General features: G+C 40.0%; 1 protein-coding gene across 8 annotated transcripts in view; it reads right to left on the bottom strand.

The window, feature by feature from the left end:
* Nucleotides 1-303: 303 nt before the first annotated feature.
* CADPS (calcium dependent secretion activator) overlaps nt 304-16,900 on the bottom strand; it is a 472,988-nt gene continuing 456,391 nt past the window's right edge. For 5 of the 8 annotated variants that reach the window (XM_063661888.1, XM_054482476.2, XM_054482474.2 and 2 more), the window contains 2 exons: nt 5,021-5,125; nt 318-1,544 (listed from right to left, as the gene is read on the bottom strand). In XM_063661888.1, the coding sequence (XP_063517958.1) occupies nt 1,365-1,544; nt 5,021-5,125 (285 nt within the window). In that variant the 3' untranslated portion in view covers nt 318-1,364. Of the gene's footprint in view, nt 1,545-5,020; nt 5,126-16,900 lie in introns of all 8 variants that reach the window. The other 3 variants (XM_054482473.2, XM_063661889.1, XM_054482477.2) reach the window with 2 other exon arrangements.

Raw genomic sequence — 16,900 nt, 5'->3', positions numbered from 1 at the left:
ACAGGAGAAACATTTCTCTCGTTTACACTACTTACTTGCTTAGCAAACCCTTATTTATCCTATAATGCAAGTGTAATCTGTCCAACATGTCCAAATGCCCACGGATTCTGAATTAGTGGAGTCTGAATTAATGGAATTTTAGGCAGTCTCTCATGCAGAACTACGAGCATTTGAAAACGACCCACTCCAACAGTTTCAAGAACACTCTACAAAAATTACCTCTTCCCTCCCCTTTCCAATTTCTTCTTGTTGTGTTTCAGTTCTGGCATTCAAAGGAGACAGAGGAAGACAGACCCAAACGTATATTCTTAGGACATTTGAATATTTATTGAGAAGCCACAGTTTTCCACACTTCCATAACTGTAGGCTTTATATAAGGCAAAAGCAAGATGGATCCACTACTTTACATGGAAAGAAATAGCTCTGCAGCAAACCCCAGGGTTGTGCAGTTACAGATCAAAATGCAATGTACATGACAGATATAAAAAACAGTGTGGAACAAAATAATTTAAATTATGGTTACAATCTACTGAAGGAAATATCCACATCTTATTATAAACACATTTTTAGTCTAGGGTTGTAATTTAAATATTCGTTTTTTTTACATACACAGTTGAGACGTAAAAGCAAAATAACATTTAAGAGGAGAAAACTTTGACAGAAGACAGTAGTTTTGAACTGTGCGCTTGATGTTAAGTCATGATAGGATTGCCCCCTTGCCGTGGCAATTAAGAGAATCAATCCATTGGTATGTAGCCATCCTTTTTTTGGCTAATTATATAAGTAAATGAAAGGATGGGTTAACAAGGACACAAGGGGTTCATTTTTTAGTTTTAGGGGAAAGAATCAGAAAGAATCAAAAGTTGATTGTTGGAGACTTGCCTTTTGTTTTTCAAAAAATAAAAATAAAAACACAAAGCAGATCTATGTGTTTTAATTAATTTATTTATGTACTCATTTAATTAACTGGCATCCACATACGTGAAACAAAGTGAATGTGCTTGGTGTACTTGCCCTCACATCCATTTACCACCAATGCATACATAGTACATGAATGAAGCATCACTGATCTTTGCTGATAACAGGGACACGCCTAGTGGTTAGACTATGTATTCTCCATGAACAGTATTTAAAGAATGGTGCTCCATATTGCTTGTAAACATATAGACATGGACATCAGGAAATCAGTGGATATGAAGGTCATTTGCTAATCTTGGTACCACATAGCTAAAATGGCAGTTGTATTGATAAACATCTCATGGGCATGGTAGTTGACAGAAAATTCCCTAATGGGTTTAACTAACAGACTAAGGACATGCACTGATTACAGGACTCTGTCCCAGCGGACTCTAGGACCAAACGGTCTAATCGTCTTCTTCGTCTTCCTCATCGCTGTCCTTCATGCTGATGCCCTGCAGTCCCCCACCTTCACTCACTGATGCTGTGGCTTCCTCCACAGTGAGACGGTTCCGGATCGTTTCATAGGTCTTGCTGTTTAAGGTGGAGTCTAGGACCCCTTGCAATCGGAAATCTCTGTAGGTTTTCTAAGGAGGGAAAAGATACAACGATAAGAGAGATCTCATCACCATGATGGGGAGGGAGAAGGTAAAAGCAGGTGTGGGTGTGAGAGCACTGACCTTCAGCTAAATATCACACTTTATGCATTGTCAAATAAAAAGCCACTGTGCTTAGATTTCACTTGTATTGAAAACTGAGATCCTTTGAATGACAGAAAATGAGAAATAGTAACAGGATAAACTATATTAGATGAGACAAAGCAAAGAACATAAGCTTGTGTTTATTCAGTTCCATAAAGGGAAATTTTCCATAATTGTTTTGATTCCTTTTTGTGGACTGGTTCTTTCTCTTAGGTTAGTGTAATGTAATATGATACACACAGGAAGGGGCCATAACATATAAATAATGGATTGAGTGATTATGGTATTTTGTGATTTCTGTTGCAGTCTCGTTTTAGTATTTTTGAGTCTTGTAACTGCATAAGCTGTACTGATATCCCTCTGTCTCATTCACAAGACAGACATATGTATGTTGGTATATGAAACCTATTACAGGCAGCGGCAATTATGAGAAAGATGGAGCGCTAATGCCTCATCAATATGTTGCAGGCATGTGACTCATTTCTTATCTCCTTGGGAAAGAACTGTATCTATTCCGTTCACAACTTTATGGTCTCAGGAAAGAAATTTGGCTCTTTTTCAAGAACAATGGCTTGGTATTACCACACCACAAGTTCTTTCTTTGTTCCTTCAGGCAGTTTCTCTCAGATTTCCTTAGGTATCTCAAGGACTGTTTTTCTAGAAATCCTTCAGCGTTAATTGAATATGACCAGAAGCATCTGGCTGTTGTCTACTTTGTAATTTTTTTTTTTTTTTAAAAGGTCTCTAACTACAACTCTCCTCATCACACTGCATATCATTTCAGCTACTGATTCTGCTGTTTGTTTCTCCTATTGATATAGGAAACTTGCTAAAGGGGCAAGACAAGGAATGCTAACATACGTCAACACCACTCCCATCATTATTTCTTTTTTTTCTTTTTTTTTTTTTTCCAAGATGGCATCTCGCTCTGTCGCCCAGGCTGGAGTGCAGCAGAGCGATCTCAGCTCACTGCAACCTCCACCCCCCGGGGTTCAAACGATTCTCCTGCCTCAGCCTCCTGAGTAGCTGGGATTATAGGTGCCTGCCACCATGCCCAACTAATTTTTGTATTTTTAGTAGAGACGGGGTTTCACCATGTTGGCCAGGATGGTCTCGATCTCCTGACCTTGTGATCCACCCGCCTCGGCCTCCCAAAGTGCTGGGATTACAGGCGTGAGCCATCGTGCCCGGCCCATTATTTCTATTTTTAATAGTCCATCTAATGCAGTCATGATAGCAACAATCACAATGTCAAACCCTCTTGAAGGTCACATGTTGTAATGACTACAGAGTTAACGAGTGAACCCAGTTTGGCTTACTGAAGTCCAATAACAAAAAAGTAATCTGGTTTAGACATTAAATTATAAGGTTATCCTCAATCATGCGTCAACCTGCAAGGCTCGCTGAGAGGAGGAAGCTAGACAGCTATCTGAACAGTGTTTTCACTTTGATGGGGACGGGTAAGAGACTGAATAAATGTTAGGCATGGTGTGGGCCAGATATCTACACAACTAACTTAAATTTTTGTACTTTTCAATCATTTGTTCTGTTGCCACTTAGAATAACATAATTGTTGCCAGAATATGATGGGGAAAATAAAGGTAAAAAGCATTTGAGTATTCTCTCTTTTATTCAAATTCCATAGCAACGTGTATACCAACTAGACTCTCAATGCCTAAGTGCAGAGACCACATCTAGTCATTTTTGAATCCTCCATCTAGTAATATACAAGTAGAGGCCCACCTAATATTTATCCAATGTTGAATGAATAAATAAATGCTTGCTGAATAATGAATGAATGGATGAATAAATGAAGTGGCTGTTGATGCAAGAAAGAAAGCCAATTATCCTTGGAAATTTGCCCTGGAGGAGGAGGCCTCTGGGTGATGTTCTTGGTTTAAAGGTTGTGAATTCTGCTTCATAGCTCCAAGTTGTGGCATGAGTTAAGCTGAACCCACATTTTGCAAAAGTGAAGGGGGTTCCTTTGGCAGTGACATTTCTGTATCCCTTCTCTGTGGTTCATACCACATTTTTTTTTTGTTCTGGCAAAAGGCCAAGATTAAACCTCCCCTCTGACTTATATTTTTCCTTCATAAAATATTGTTAATTTCCAACACCAATCTGGAAATAGAAATAATGGGAAGATAATTTTTAAGTATGGAAATTCTATCTTCTTTTCATGTCTACCCAATAAGGGTCAAACAGAAAATTTCCCCAAAGTGTATTTATGCACAGAAAATGGAATTCAAGTGATCAGGCGACCACTTGACTATTGAGCTGGTCCTAAGGAACTGAAGTAAAAAAATGTGAAAATGAGGCTGGGTCCACAGTCTAAGTGTATACATTCCTTTTTTAAGAGCTGTAATACACTGCTGTCTATAACCTTTCCCGGGTGGATGCTTTGTGAGATCAAATGCAGATAATAATAATTCTCCTTAATTACACACAACGGAACAGCAATTGGTTGTAAGTCAGCACTGGGGTAAAGTGAAATGGTGCTGATCCAAAAGAGACTAAGAAACGGGGTGGGGGTGGGGTGCCCAGGAGTGGGTGTTGCAGGGACTTTTGGCAAACTGTTAAGAAATAGACATTCAGCTACATTTACTGTTAAAATATTTTAAAGGACTTTGTGCTTTGAATGAGATTTTTGCATAGGAATGTTTTAAAACCCTCTATGGTGAAGCATCAAATGGAAACTGAAATGATCAAAAATTTATTTACCCCCTTCTGTGATCTTATTATTTCATGTAAACCACTGAGATTTCACACTGAAATAATAATCATTAGTCCAAGCCGCACACACAAGAACAAGGGAAAAAGCTACTTTCAGTGTATGTTATCTCACCTTTGTGATCCTTTACATTTGATTGTATACACGCATTGCAAGAGGAACTACTTCAATTAACTATGAGAACGATATTGATTTGCATTCTGATAATGATCACAGGACATATTTAGAAATAGCTGGGGGTAAATATTTCTATTAAATTAATAGTGGCAAAATTTTATTTAATTAAACTATAAATGAAATTGGTAATGGATGTGATTAACATAATGGCACCAAAAGCCAGTTTTTGAAAGTCTAATGCAAAGGACACGATGGCCTCTGCAGTATTTTTGCATGGCAAAACAAAGTATTTTTCCTCTCTGGAAAAAGATATGAAATTCATTTGTCTTAAATTTCCCTTTGCTGTCTGAGTAACACATTTATCATGCATCACAAAACAATTGCATAGGTTTGTCTTGTATGAGATACTATTTTATATGTAAACTAATATTCTTTGTGTTAAGCTTTGCAGCTTGCCAGTGAAATATATTTCAGTAAGCTATTTGCAAAGAAGAATAATTATCTTTTCTTTTACCTTTACCATCCTAATTAGTGTTTTCAACTGATAAATGTGAAGCTGTAAGTCCATCCGGTCCGTCAACCAGGTGCAGATCACGTTCATGGAGCTGTTGTACCATTGCTGAAAAAAGAGACAAAAGTTCTCCAGCCAACACATCATGGAGCATTTATAGGGCAGAGAGAGAGCAGGCAATGTTTGAGTACCCCACTCTGTTCCAGGAGGAAACAAAATGGTTAAAGAGAATTTGAGAGCATAGAGATTAATGAACGTTAGTTTATACAAAATTACAAGGTACTGGATACTGGACCAATCTAAGACAGACCAGTTAGGACCCTGAATCTAATTGAACTCTTCCACGACAGACATTTCCTATGTTTCAATTCATAGAGACCATCTTTTGCACTTCTGATTCTCTTTTTTATTGGTCAATTTTACACCATTTATATTCAATACACTAATTATTTCCTAATGTCATTGTCTTTGGTTCCAGAGAGATGAGGGCTTCTCCACTGGATTAATTGATGTTCCTTGCCACTTACTGTTTGAAAATTCCACACCCTCTCTGCTAAGTACGATACTGGAAATTGGGCTGAGAGCCTTAGGAATTTAGGGGCAAGTTTATCTTCATTTACCTGATTGAGGAGTGCTGATAAAGACAATGAATGAAGATTTCTCTTTAAGGGCCAAACTGTACTCTGGGCAGCTTATGTGCCCTTACATTGGCTGTGCAATCTGTTTTAATCTTAACACCAAAAAATTATGGAAGATGAGAGAAAAAAAAACCATCTACAAATGAGCTCATTTCAAGCTGTTGAAATCATACTTCCCCTTAAGGGGGTTAAATTTTGCTTCTTGTCTGTGAAAAATGCTTGAAGCTGTGTCACTTTAGACTGCCACCCCTGTGGTGCAGGAAGTCTCTGGTGCAGTATAATTTTGCAGTACTGCTCATATATTCATAAATCTCACTCGGAGACATATGAACAGTGTTATGAAGTGTCAGTATAAAAAAAAAATCTAATCTTTTAAACTTCACCAGGTTTCATTACGCTCTGCCGCTTATACCAAACAATTTACAAATAAAATGAAAAGGTGTGGATGGACCTATATATTTATTTATAGGGGATCTATATGAACTGTGCATAGAAAAGATGCAAAAAAGAAAGACTGGTTAGAGAATTGAGATGATGCATACTCTCGTGCTAACCAATACACACGCACATGCACGCGCACGCACACACACATCGCACACCAGTGGGGATTCGAAAAGCATAAATAAAAACATGTTTCTGATGGTAACTCCACCCTTTCTCACCTAAAGATCATCCAAAATCAGTTTATGCCTAACACTCACAGTTTTTCCGAAGCCTTGTTTCTGACTTAATTTCTCTTAAAAAAAATTAATTTAGGTTTTTACTTGCAAGGTAGAACTGCCAAGTTTCACCTTGCAAGAAACGACACAGTCTCAGCCATGGCGTACAGAAGCCCTCTTTGCAATCTTTCATTTCTAGGCTCCTTCCTCATCAGAGCCAATTGTGGCTCTCTTTGGAGCCCAGCCGCAACAGAGACCACACTACCCCAATCGAGGCAGCACTGCAGCCTCACAGCCAACTTCTGCTCTTTTAAAGATCATGGAGGCGAAACTGTCAGTTTTAGGAACCTTCTGTCCCTCCCCAGGGAGCAGGAGGGGTAGGAAGTAGATTTTTTTTTTTTTTTTTGAGATTTGCAGTTCACTCCATGGAGGCAGGGTGTTTGCTGGGGTCAAGCTGCTTCAGGCATGGACAGGTTTTCCCCTCTAGGGGTGAGAACATTTTACTGAAAAATTTTTTTTTGGTAGTGGTTGTTGGGGGGTGTTTTTGGCACCTCCTGCCTTGGGATTCTGGAGCTTTTGCTGTCACTGCATCTGGGTTTGTTAAGAAGGGGCCCAGGGACAGGGTGATCACTGGGTCACTGGTATTCTGGCAGCCCTACCTTACTCCTGGCAACTGGGGGGCTCTCTTGTGCTAACCCCAGGCCTCAAATTCCACATTTACTGGTTGTAGCTGACATGTAATCTGGGGGGCTCAACAGATCTATTTTGAGAATTATGATCAACCTCCCCTTACCCCCAGCCTCCTGGGATTGGAAGATGACCTTCGAGCAATCCTGGCAACCTCCTGGCCAAACCTACAATTCCAGGGCCTCATGATGGGTACATCTCAGGGACACAAAAGAGGAGTGTGGCACTCTGGCTTCTAGGCAGAGGTGGCATTTTGCTTTGGCTGTGACAACAGGCAAACCGGCGCTGGCTTATATCACTGCCAGCAAGCCTTGTGCAACATGCCTTTTTCTCTTTGCTGAGAGACGTGCCACCTTTCAGGAAAAAAAAAAATAAAATAAAATAACGCAACCCCCTGCCGCCCCTCCATTTTATGTAAGCAGTTCCCACTCTTGTAAATGGCTTCTAGTAGTAAAAAATAAAAATAAAAATAAAAAGGTAGGAGACTATCAACAATCTTGCTCGGCTGCCGAAAGGGTAGGGAGGTAGAAATTGCATACAGCAATGAATCAGTGCATCACACGCAGCCTCCCACCCCAGGAGAACAAGAAAGCCCTGGAACATCCATGCTTTCCTTCCTGGATCTCACATCTAGCAAAAGAAGTGTAAAAAATGTATGATGCCCCATTGGCTACACATTTAAAGAGGCAAAAGGGAGTAAGTCACTCCTTTCCAAACCTTATGCTCAGGAGATGAAATTGGAGGCACTTTTGGATGCAGCACAGTGCTAACTTGGTTTTCCAGAAAGGCGCTTCAAGGCATTTGGATGTCGGAAAAAGCAGGAGGCACTGCCTTCTAGAACTTTAAAATGTTAGAGGTACAGGGGATCTTCCACATTATCTGTTGTAGAGGAGGAAACAAAGGCCCAGAGAGGTGAAGTGACTTGCCAATGTCACACAGTGAGTGCCTCCAGAAGCAGCAGCTCTCCAGGATAGCCACTGCATTGAAAGAGCGGACTGTCTTCCTTTCCTCCTCCCTAAGGGATGGAGCAGTGTGTTTGCCGGTCATGACAGCCGATCTTGCACATCTCTTCCCAAATCCGCGTTCAGGGATATCACATTGATAGCTAGAAATAGGCCTTCGTGGGGGATTTTTTCATCATGGAAATTGGCAAATGCCACAAACCAGGGCTTTCTCCCTCCCAGAAAGCCAGTCATTAAACATTTATCAGCACAATCCTTGGTGTCTCGGTTGTTCTGCTCTTCCTCATGGGGCTCACAGTGCTTATTAATCGGGTTTGCTTTATTTGAGATGGATGGGAATGCAGCAGATTTGTTATGATTCTTCAAAAGAGGAAATTAATAAAATATTTTAAGTGCTCCCTATTTTGTTTAGTCCGTGGTTCAGATATGCCTTTTCCAGAGCTACCCTAACACCTGGGCACTAACTTTTCGGTAAAATATAAGTCTGTAGAAATAAGAATTGTGGGCTGATGACATGTACTAAGTATTTAAGTATAATTTCTACTCCTTTACTGCCTCCCTTTAATTCAAGTATATTAATTTGAAACTTGCTAAATAAAGCTACTTTAATCCTAAAAAACAGCACTAAAGAAATAAAGCCCCCAACAGCCTGGGCATCTTTAAAATATGCCCTCTGGGGAAAATTCTGTGAAGGTTTTGAACTTGTCACCCAAAAGGATGCCCATCATAGACAACAGGGCCCTTGGAAAGGTGGGAACTTCTTCAGTAGCTGAACTGGATCTGAAGGCTCTATTTAAAAGAAGCTGGAAGGCTTATCTAAAAATCTGCCACTTAATTCTTCTTTCTTTCTACAGTATAGTGATTAAGAGCACAGGCCCTAACATCCACCTGGGTTTTTGATCTTGGGCAAGTTACTTACGTTCTCAGAGACTCAGTTTCCTGATGAAAATGGAGACTAACTAGCCTTTATAGGCTTTTTCTGATGGGTAAATGAAATCATGCTCATAAAGCACTCACAACGGCATTTGGCACATGATAAGGCCTCAATAAATGTTAGCTACCACCACGTCCACCACCGCAATCAACATCATCATCATCATCATCATCATCATCATCATCATCATCATCATCATCTTTCTTCTCTTTTTTCTCTCCCTCTCTCAACCTAAAAGATTCCCAAAAACAAGGGAGAAAGCAGAACACGTTACCAGGGAAAGTCATGTGGTGGTGAAGAAAATTATTCCCATTGGAATATTTCTGGAATTGTATGCATGCCTTATAGGACACACAAGTAGCCCCTTAACCATGCAATTGTGTTGTAAAGTTTTTTCTGGTAGATCACCACCCAAACTTTGGGTTCATAAAGCACATTTTAAACTATATTGACCTAGATTTACGTCTTGAATTAAAAAGATTCAGACACAGAATGAGTGATTTCTCAAACCCTGTGGGGTGAGTTACAGCTTCACCCTACACTGGCTACTTATTGGCTGGGTAACCTCAAGGAAATTACTTAATTCTCTGACCCTCAGTCTCCTTTTGGGGTTAATACCAGTACTCTCTTCATGGGATTACTGTGAGCATTAAAAGAAATCATTTATGTGGAGGGCCTAGCAGAGTGAGTGTCACATAGTAAGGACTCAATAAAATTTACCCACCGTTGTTATCCCTTTCAGAAACATCATGGATATACTTTCTTTTTGTTTGTTTTTCTTTTTTTGAGACAGAGTCTTGCTCTGTGTTCAGGCTGGAGTGCAGTGGCATGATCTTGGCTCACTGCAACCTCTATCTCCCAGGTTCAAGTGATCCTCCTGCCTCAGCCTCCTGAGTAGCTGGGACTACAGGTACAAGCCACCATGTCCAGATAATTTTTTGTACTTTTACTAGAGATGGGGTTTTGCCATGTTGGCCAGGCTGGTCTTGAACCCCTGACCTCAGGTGATCTGCCCATCTTGGCCTCCCAAAGTGCTGGGATTACAGGTATGAGCCACTGCACCTGGCCCATGGACATACTTTCAATATGTGACAGAAAGACATTTTTTTGATCCTCCGTTTCTAGTAAGAAGCTTAGATCATTAATATGCAGATACATTTGGGTCACCCATTCTGCCCTGCAAACATACTGACTTCACGTAGAGAAATCCTTAAACATAAAATATTTCTTCTCTAACATTCGGGTTCACTAAGGCCAGGATTAGGGTGAGGGAGTAGGACAGGGTTGTACAAGTGCAGGATCAGATCCTGTCTTTAATGAAAATTTTGATATTTCAGTCATCATGGATTTTTTGCACTAACTTTGATTTTATAAAAATGTTGTATTAAAATGTTATTTATCTTGGTTACTATATTTTTTGGTTCTCCCTTAAATTTTGTGATAGAAAAGTTGCTCACTTACCTCTTTCTAGCCCTGCTCTTGGGTTCACTGTTCCCCTGGAAACTTTACCCCCTGGAAGGGATTAGGCTTGAGAGACAAGATGAGTAATTAACACCTTATTGGACATTATAGGATTCACAGAAAATGGGCTTTCATTTAGCTCTGGATACTATCTAATCAGCTATATAGAGTGTTGCTACAATGATTGCTACTGCAGTTATGTCTTCTGTCATGATAGCCACTCTCATTTACATGAGTCTTAATTCCTGACCCCCAACATCTTGATGTTAATTTGATATCCTACAAAGACATTACTGTTAATGGTACCTTTGTTTTCAGAACAAGCCATATATCACAGATGAGTGGCAGTGGAAAGAAGGAGTAGTGGCTGAGAGGAGATAGAACCACTGACTGTATTTTCATACTCACTTGTCACAAGAGTAATTTATCCCTTGAACTTACAAAAACCCCTGTCAGACCAGACAATTCCGTAGGACTTTAGAGTCTACTGTTTTCAGCAAAGTACTATTTTGTACGGGATTCCTAATATACACCCATATGCACTTACATGCATGTTCAATTCATAAGAATAGTTGCCTACTCATTGAACATGGAGCCCTTATAATGTTCAGACACTACACGAAATATACTACAAGCATTATATAGTTTAATCATTGAATTGAACTCAAGATGTTGACACTATTAACAGCCTCGCTTTGTAGATGAGAGAAAAGGGCATAGATAGGTTACATAAGCAGCCTATGGTCACACAACTAGTAAGTGGTGGGACAAGTTTCAAGTTGGTTATTTACCACTACATCAGTATAAAAGTTGTTTGCATTCAACTTGGTACTTTATAGAAGTAATGGATTGGTTACACAGAAACAGCTCTAGTCCTAGATGTCCCTAGAGCAAATTCATTGAGCTTTGAAATTCTCAAAGAAGTGCGTGGGTAGGACAATGCTGTTGAAACTGTTTCTCTTAGAGCCTGAGCTTGGCTTGGTGTTGGAAAGATTCTACATTTTATGAAGATAGAAAGTTGCTAAGCAGAGTGTGGGGACTCAGGGGCATCCCCATGGAAAACCACTCAACAGCCTTAAGAACTGATGGATGGGAGACAATCATTGCTGACTCTTAAGGGAAATGATTAGAAAAAGGTGAATGAGGCCGAAGGCTACCATTTCTTGGCTAGCATTGACACAATTTTTCTCGTCCCCTATCATCCTACCTCCTCTTCTATTTTAGGTTAGTAACTCATCAATTGCTAGTGGAAGAAACTAGAAAAGTTGCCTTCATCACAATGACTGAATATTCCTAACAGAGTTTTAGAGACAGAAAAGCTATAACATTGATCAAAATTTCTGAAAAATTACATATCATAGGCTTTACAATTTTTAGTGAATCAGGAGAGCAAAATGGTAGAGCCTTTTCATGTCAGGGGAAAAAAACTGTCTCATGTGAAATTAAAGATGTCATCAGGAAGCACTAGAAGAGAAGAATTTTAGGCAAAGTCACAAATCCAGTGAAAATAGTCTAATCCAAACTCAGTTCTTCCTGTGTTGCTTTTTTCTTCACAGGAAAATTTTATTGAAGTATAACACACATACTGTAGTAAATCACTTTTAGCAACACACACACATACATATATACACGCACACATACTCCCAACAAGATATGTTGCCCCATGCCTATAAGTGAGGGAAATATTTAGCCCAATATCATACAAATGAGCTCTTTAAAAAATAATGGCCTAAGAACAAATAACCATATCATGCAGAAACACACACCTTTACACACCTTCTTTGATTGAAAACTTGTGACTCAGTCCAATATATCTCCATCCTGAGTGACAGCTGAAATCCACTAGGAACTGAGTTCTATTGTTAGTTCATTTCTAAACATGTATTTCCTTTGAAACTGGCAGGTTCAAGCCATCTATATTAGGAAAGCAAAGCATTAAATGCCTGGGCAGTTCATATCTAAATTCTAAACAGTGCTATGGTTGAATCTTTATCATCATCCATAGTTTCACTTCACAGATGAGGAAACTGAGACTCAGAAGTAAAGGGGTCTAGCAGCTAGCAAGAGATGGAGCATCGACTTAAAATTCTGAGAGGCACTGCAACCTGTGGCTAAGAAAATGCACTTGACTCAGACCACTTGTGTTTGGATCCTGACAAATTCCTAACACCCCTGTGCCTCAGTTTCCTCATCTGGTAAGTGGAGATAATAATAAAACCTAGTTAGGATTAAATGAGTTATTTAGGTGCCGAGCGCGTATAACAGTGCCAGGCACATACTAAGTATTGGGTATTATTATCTGAGCCATGTTGTCCTACCCTGCTTCCCAAATAAGAAATCACAACTCCTTAAGTGTGAGCTACTCAGGGTTGTACAAAACTTTCTGAGCAGCAGGCCAAGCACAGTAGCTCACAGTGCCTGTAATCCCAGCACTTTGGGAGGCTAAAGTGGGAGGATCACCTGAAGCCAGGAGTTTGAGACCAGCCTGAGCAACACAGTGAGACACCGTCTCCACAAAAAATTTAAAAATTAGCCAAGTATGGTGGTGTGTGCCTGTAGTCCTAGCTACTCAGGAGGCTGAGGTGGGAGGATTGCTTGAGCCCAGGGGTTTGGGGTTCCAGTGCTATGATTTTGCCATTGTACTCCAGCCTGGGGAACAGAGCAAAGCCCTGTCTCTGAAAAAAAAAAAACAAACAAACAATCAAACAAATGCCACCTTTTTGAGCAGCTTCTGTTTTTCTAAAAATGCCTGAGCAAGCAGGTAATTTGGTAACTGTTTGGTAACCAGTCGGTGTTTTTGAACTGAATGCTGGAGGATTTTTATATTTTCTCTGGAAAGTTCCCTTTCTCTAACCCAACACAGCCACACCTCAGAGAAACTGGCACAGCATCTTGCCTAGAGGGGCTAATGAAATAACATTTTGTTTGTTGGCAAGGAGTCAAAGAGGAAGATAATACTTTGACCACGCCCATGTGACCAAGTTCTTCATTTTGTTTTTGGTGACAAAAGTGAACTATTATTTAAGGGAAAAAACCCCTACAACCTATTTCAATTGCTATATTGAAATACTGTAATGAAATATTTTATGTTTGAAGCTTTCAATGCATATTTCTTCCTTACAATTTGGGTAATTTAAGAACATGTGAAAAGCATCATTCAGGGTTTCTTTACACTTCCACCAAAGTCCCTGTAGCTTCATTAGCCTAAGCCAAAATTCCACAGCCCCCTGGGTCTCTCAGGTTTAACGATCACCGGGGATCTGGTTGTATTTGGTGTTCTAATCAAAGATTCACAGAGGGTCTGACAAAGAAACCCTGGCACATTCAAGCCATCTATGCCAAGTGGGCAAAGCACTAAAGGACGGCACGCAGTTCATAGCAAGTTTCCAGATTTGTCAAAGCTTCCCAAGGGCTGAACAAATACTTTCTAAAAGGGCATATCCTCCAAATGCGTTCAAAAACCAGTATGCCGTTGAAAGATACAATCTTCTGCCTTACTTGAGTGTTGCTATAATTCAGGATTCATCCTTCAAAACAACTGCTCTTAGAAATGGGTATTTCCCAGTCACAGCTTCAGGACGCGCAGCTAACAGCACAAAGCTATAATCAGACACCAAAGCTATAATCAGACACCGAAGCTCTAATCAGACACCAAAATCAGAGGGTACAGATAATGAGAATGACCTTCTCAGCTGCCCTAAGTGTCATTTTTAGTTGAGGGTAGGATTTTTTTTTTTAACATCCATAATTCTTTGGATACCTAAAAACCCATGCCATTGAAGTCTTTACAAAGCTATCAATGCTGTGGCTTTTCAGGATGGCCGGGTCCTAAAATTTGGATGGCAGCTCCCTGAGGACTCACTGACAGAGGAGTCTGAGACAACGTGCTACAACTACAGTTTCAGAGACTATGGCTTTCTATAACCTGCTGCTGAGAGAATTCAGCTCCTCTTTTGCCTTTAGCCTTTTCTCATTAGGAAGAGATAATGCAAAACACATAATAATTTAAAAGATATATTTAAATTGTTACTGCTTAAAATATTTGCTGCTTCTATGGGAAGGTATAAGGGATTTAACATTTGGGAGCATTATTTTAACTCCCTTAGGAAGGTCCTAAATATCTTGATTTTTTATTAAGATAAGCAGTTATCTATTCATGACCAAATTCCAACTCTGTAAAATGTGTAATAAGTAATTCTTTAGCATCAAAATTTTAAACGAATGATTAAAGGGATGAATCCACATGTAGACTCCTGACTTAATGCATTTCAGCCTTCTGACCCAAGTCAGTCCTATTGCATGGGGGAAATTTCAAGGGGAGGCAAGAGTCCAGAAGGATCCTTTCTAAAAGCAAATCAAGCAGGGGAGTTTAATCCAAAGCTTAGCTTATACGCACTATCTAGGGGTCTCTCTCTGGAAGACACATTTTGTGGGGAATTTTTAGCTAGCCAAAGCCAGAATACAAGTAAGTATGTTGCTTCTGAATCAATCTGATTGTCTAAAACCCAACAAGTCACAAAATCCCTCTTTATCCTACCCAATCCCACTTTTCAATATGGTGGGTGGTCATCAGTGAGGAGGTGTGATGGTCTCAGAAAGGCTATCTTTCCTAATAATCATAAGATATTGCTAGAAATGGTGCACCATCTTTAAATGAGAAAACTAAGCCAAAGTTCAACTCATTGATACCAACTTAAAGACATGAAGGCATAAGATGGGAAAGCAGAGGCACTGATGTGAATTTCCAATTAGGAATACTACCTCCAACCCAAAAGCAAATACCACTTTTCCGGTTTCCACAACCTGAGTAAGTACCATTATACTTACTCAAAAGTGGAACTTTTGAGTATAGGTGCAAAACATTGAAAGTAGGATCTAGAAGAGATACTCCCACATTGATGTTCGTAGCAGCTTCATTCACAATAGCTGGAAGGTAGAAGCAACCCAAGTGTCCATCAGAGGATGAATGGGTAAACAAAATGGGGTATATGCATACAATGCAATATTATTCAGCCTTAAAAAGGAAGGAAATCCTGTCACATGCTACAATATAGATAACCCTTGAGGACATTATGCTAAATGAAATAAGTCAGTCACGAAAAGATAAAAACTGTATGATTCCACTTATATGAGGTATCTAGAACAGTCAAGTTCACAGAAACAGAAAGTAGAACAGTGTTACCAGGGGCTAAGGGGAGGGGTAAATGGGAGTTGTTTAATGGGTGAGAGTTTCAGTTTTGCAAGATGAAACGACGTCTACAGATCGGTTGCACAACACTGTGAATCTATATAATACTATTGAACTGTACACTTAGAGATGGTTAAGACGGCACATTTTTTGTTGTGTGCTTTTATGACAAAAGAAAGATGGGAAATAAAAATCACTTCCCATACTTAAAATGAAATTTTGCCTAAGAAATAACAGAAATGTAGCAATGTACATATTCTAATCTGGCACACCCAAACATACTTTAAAAAAACAAAAAATTTCTTTGTAAGATGAGTGTGGTCATTTCATTTCATCCCAGGACTGAGGCAATTTCTCAAACTCTCAAGGCTCCACAGAATTTTGAGATTATGAAGAACAAAGAACAAATCTGGTAGCATTTGCTCAGTCATTTATTTGGTTTATTTAAAACATGCCACGGGGCCAACATTTCTAAATCTGTGAAATAGAATTAAATGAAGCCCAGAGATGAGAACTGAGAATCCTCATAGAGGATTGGGTCCAAACAACAAGAAAAAGATGCATTTTTTTACACTGTGTACCACGTCACCTCATATGTTTCCACAGAGACTCCCCTGTCCCTTATCCACCAGCCCCCGCTCCAATTTTTCAAGCCAGATCTGCTCAAGCAATACTCAGCCCTGAGACCCCAGTTGCCCAAAAGGGCAACAGCTCTCCATCCAGAATCACTCCCACCACAACAGACTTATTAAGGTTTGGAATGTGTGTTCAGGAAGCCCTTATTTTAGGAAACAATTAAGTAGAATTAGGCTAATAATGCAAGGCAGGCAAAGCTTTTGCCCTTTGCTGAAAAATAACTCCTACCTGGAACAGTTATACTAATAAAAATCATGTATTTCTTAAATGCCTCAAAATGATCTTTGCACCAAGCTCAGCAATTAACACTGCCCCACTGAGGAGCATTTATTCCCCAGGCTTGGGAGGATTAAACTCCCCGTTCGCCCAACCAATGTCTTCTGTTGGTGAAAATACAGTGTGAGGCTTCGGGGTCTGGGAATAGAAATTTCTGCAAGTGGGAATTTTGCAGGAGGCTTAATTCTCTTCTCATCTCAGAGGGTGGGAAGGTGGGAAGGAAGGGCTGGGAGCTCCCCACTAGGCCCAAATAGAGGCCACACCAAAACTCTTCTCGGGCCTACCTGTTCTTGACCTCCAGAGAGGATGGGAAGGCCTTTCTTCAAGTGGCCTGGGCCTTGTCTACTGGGGGATTTTTCCCAACCCCCCCAAACCCACTCTCCCCTCAAAGTAGCCATTCCTCTGGGCCAGAAGCAATAGATATCCCAGCTCCAAGTCTGGG

This window comes from Pongo pygmaeus, chromosome 2 (genome assembly GCF_028885625.2).
Source record: "Pongo pygmaeus isolate AG05252 chromosome 2, NHGRI_mPonPyg2-v2.0_pri, whole genome shotgun sequence".
Taxonomy (NCBI): domain Eukaryota; kingdom Metazoa; phylum Chordata; class Mammalia; order Primates; family Hominidae; genus Pongo; species Pongo pygmaeus.
This window is presented reverse-complemented; position numbering and strand designations above follow the sequence as displayed.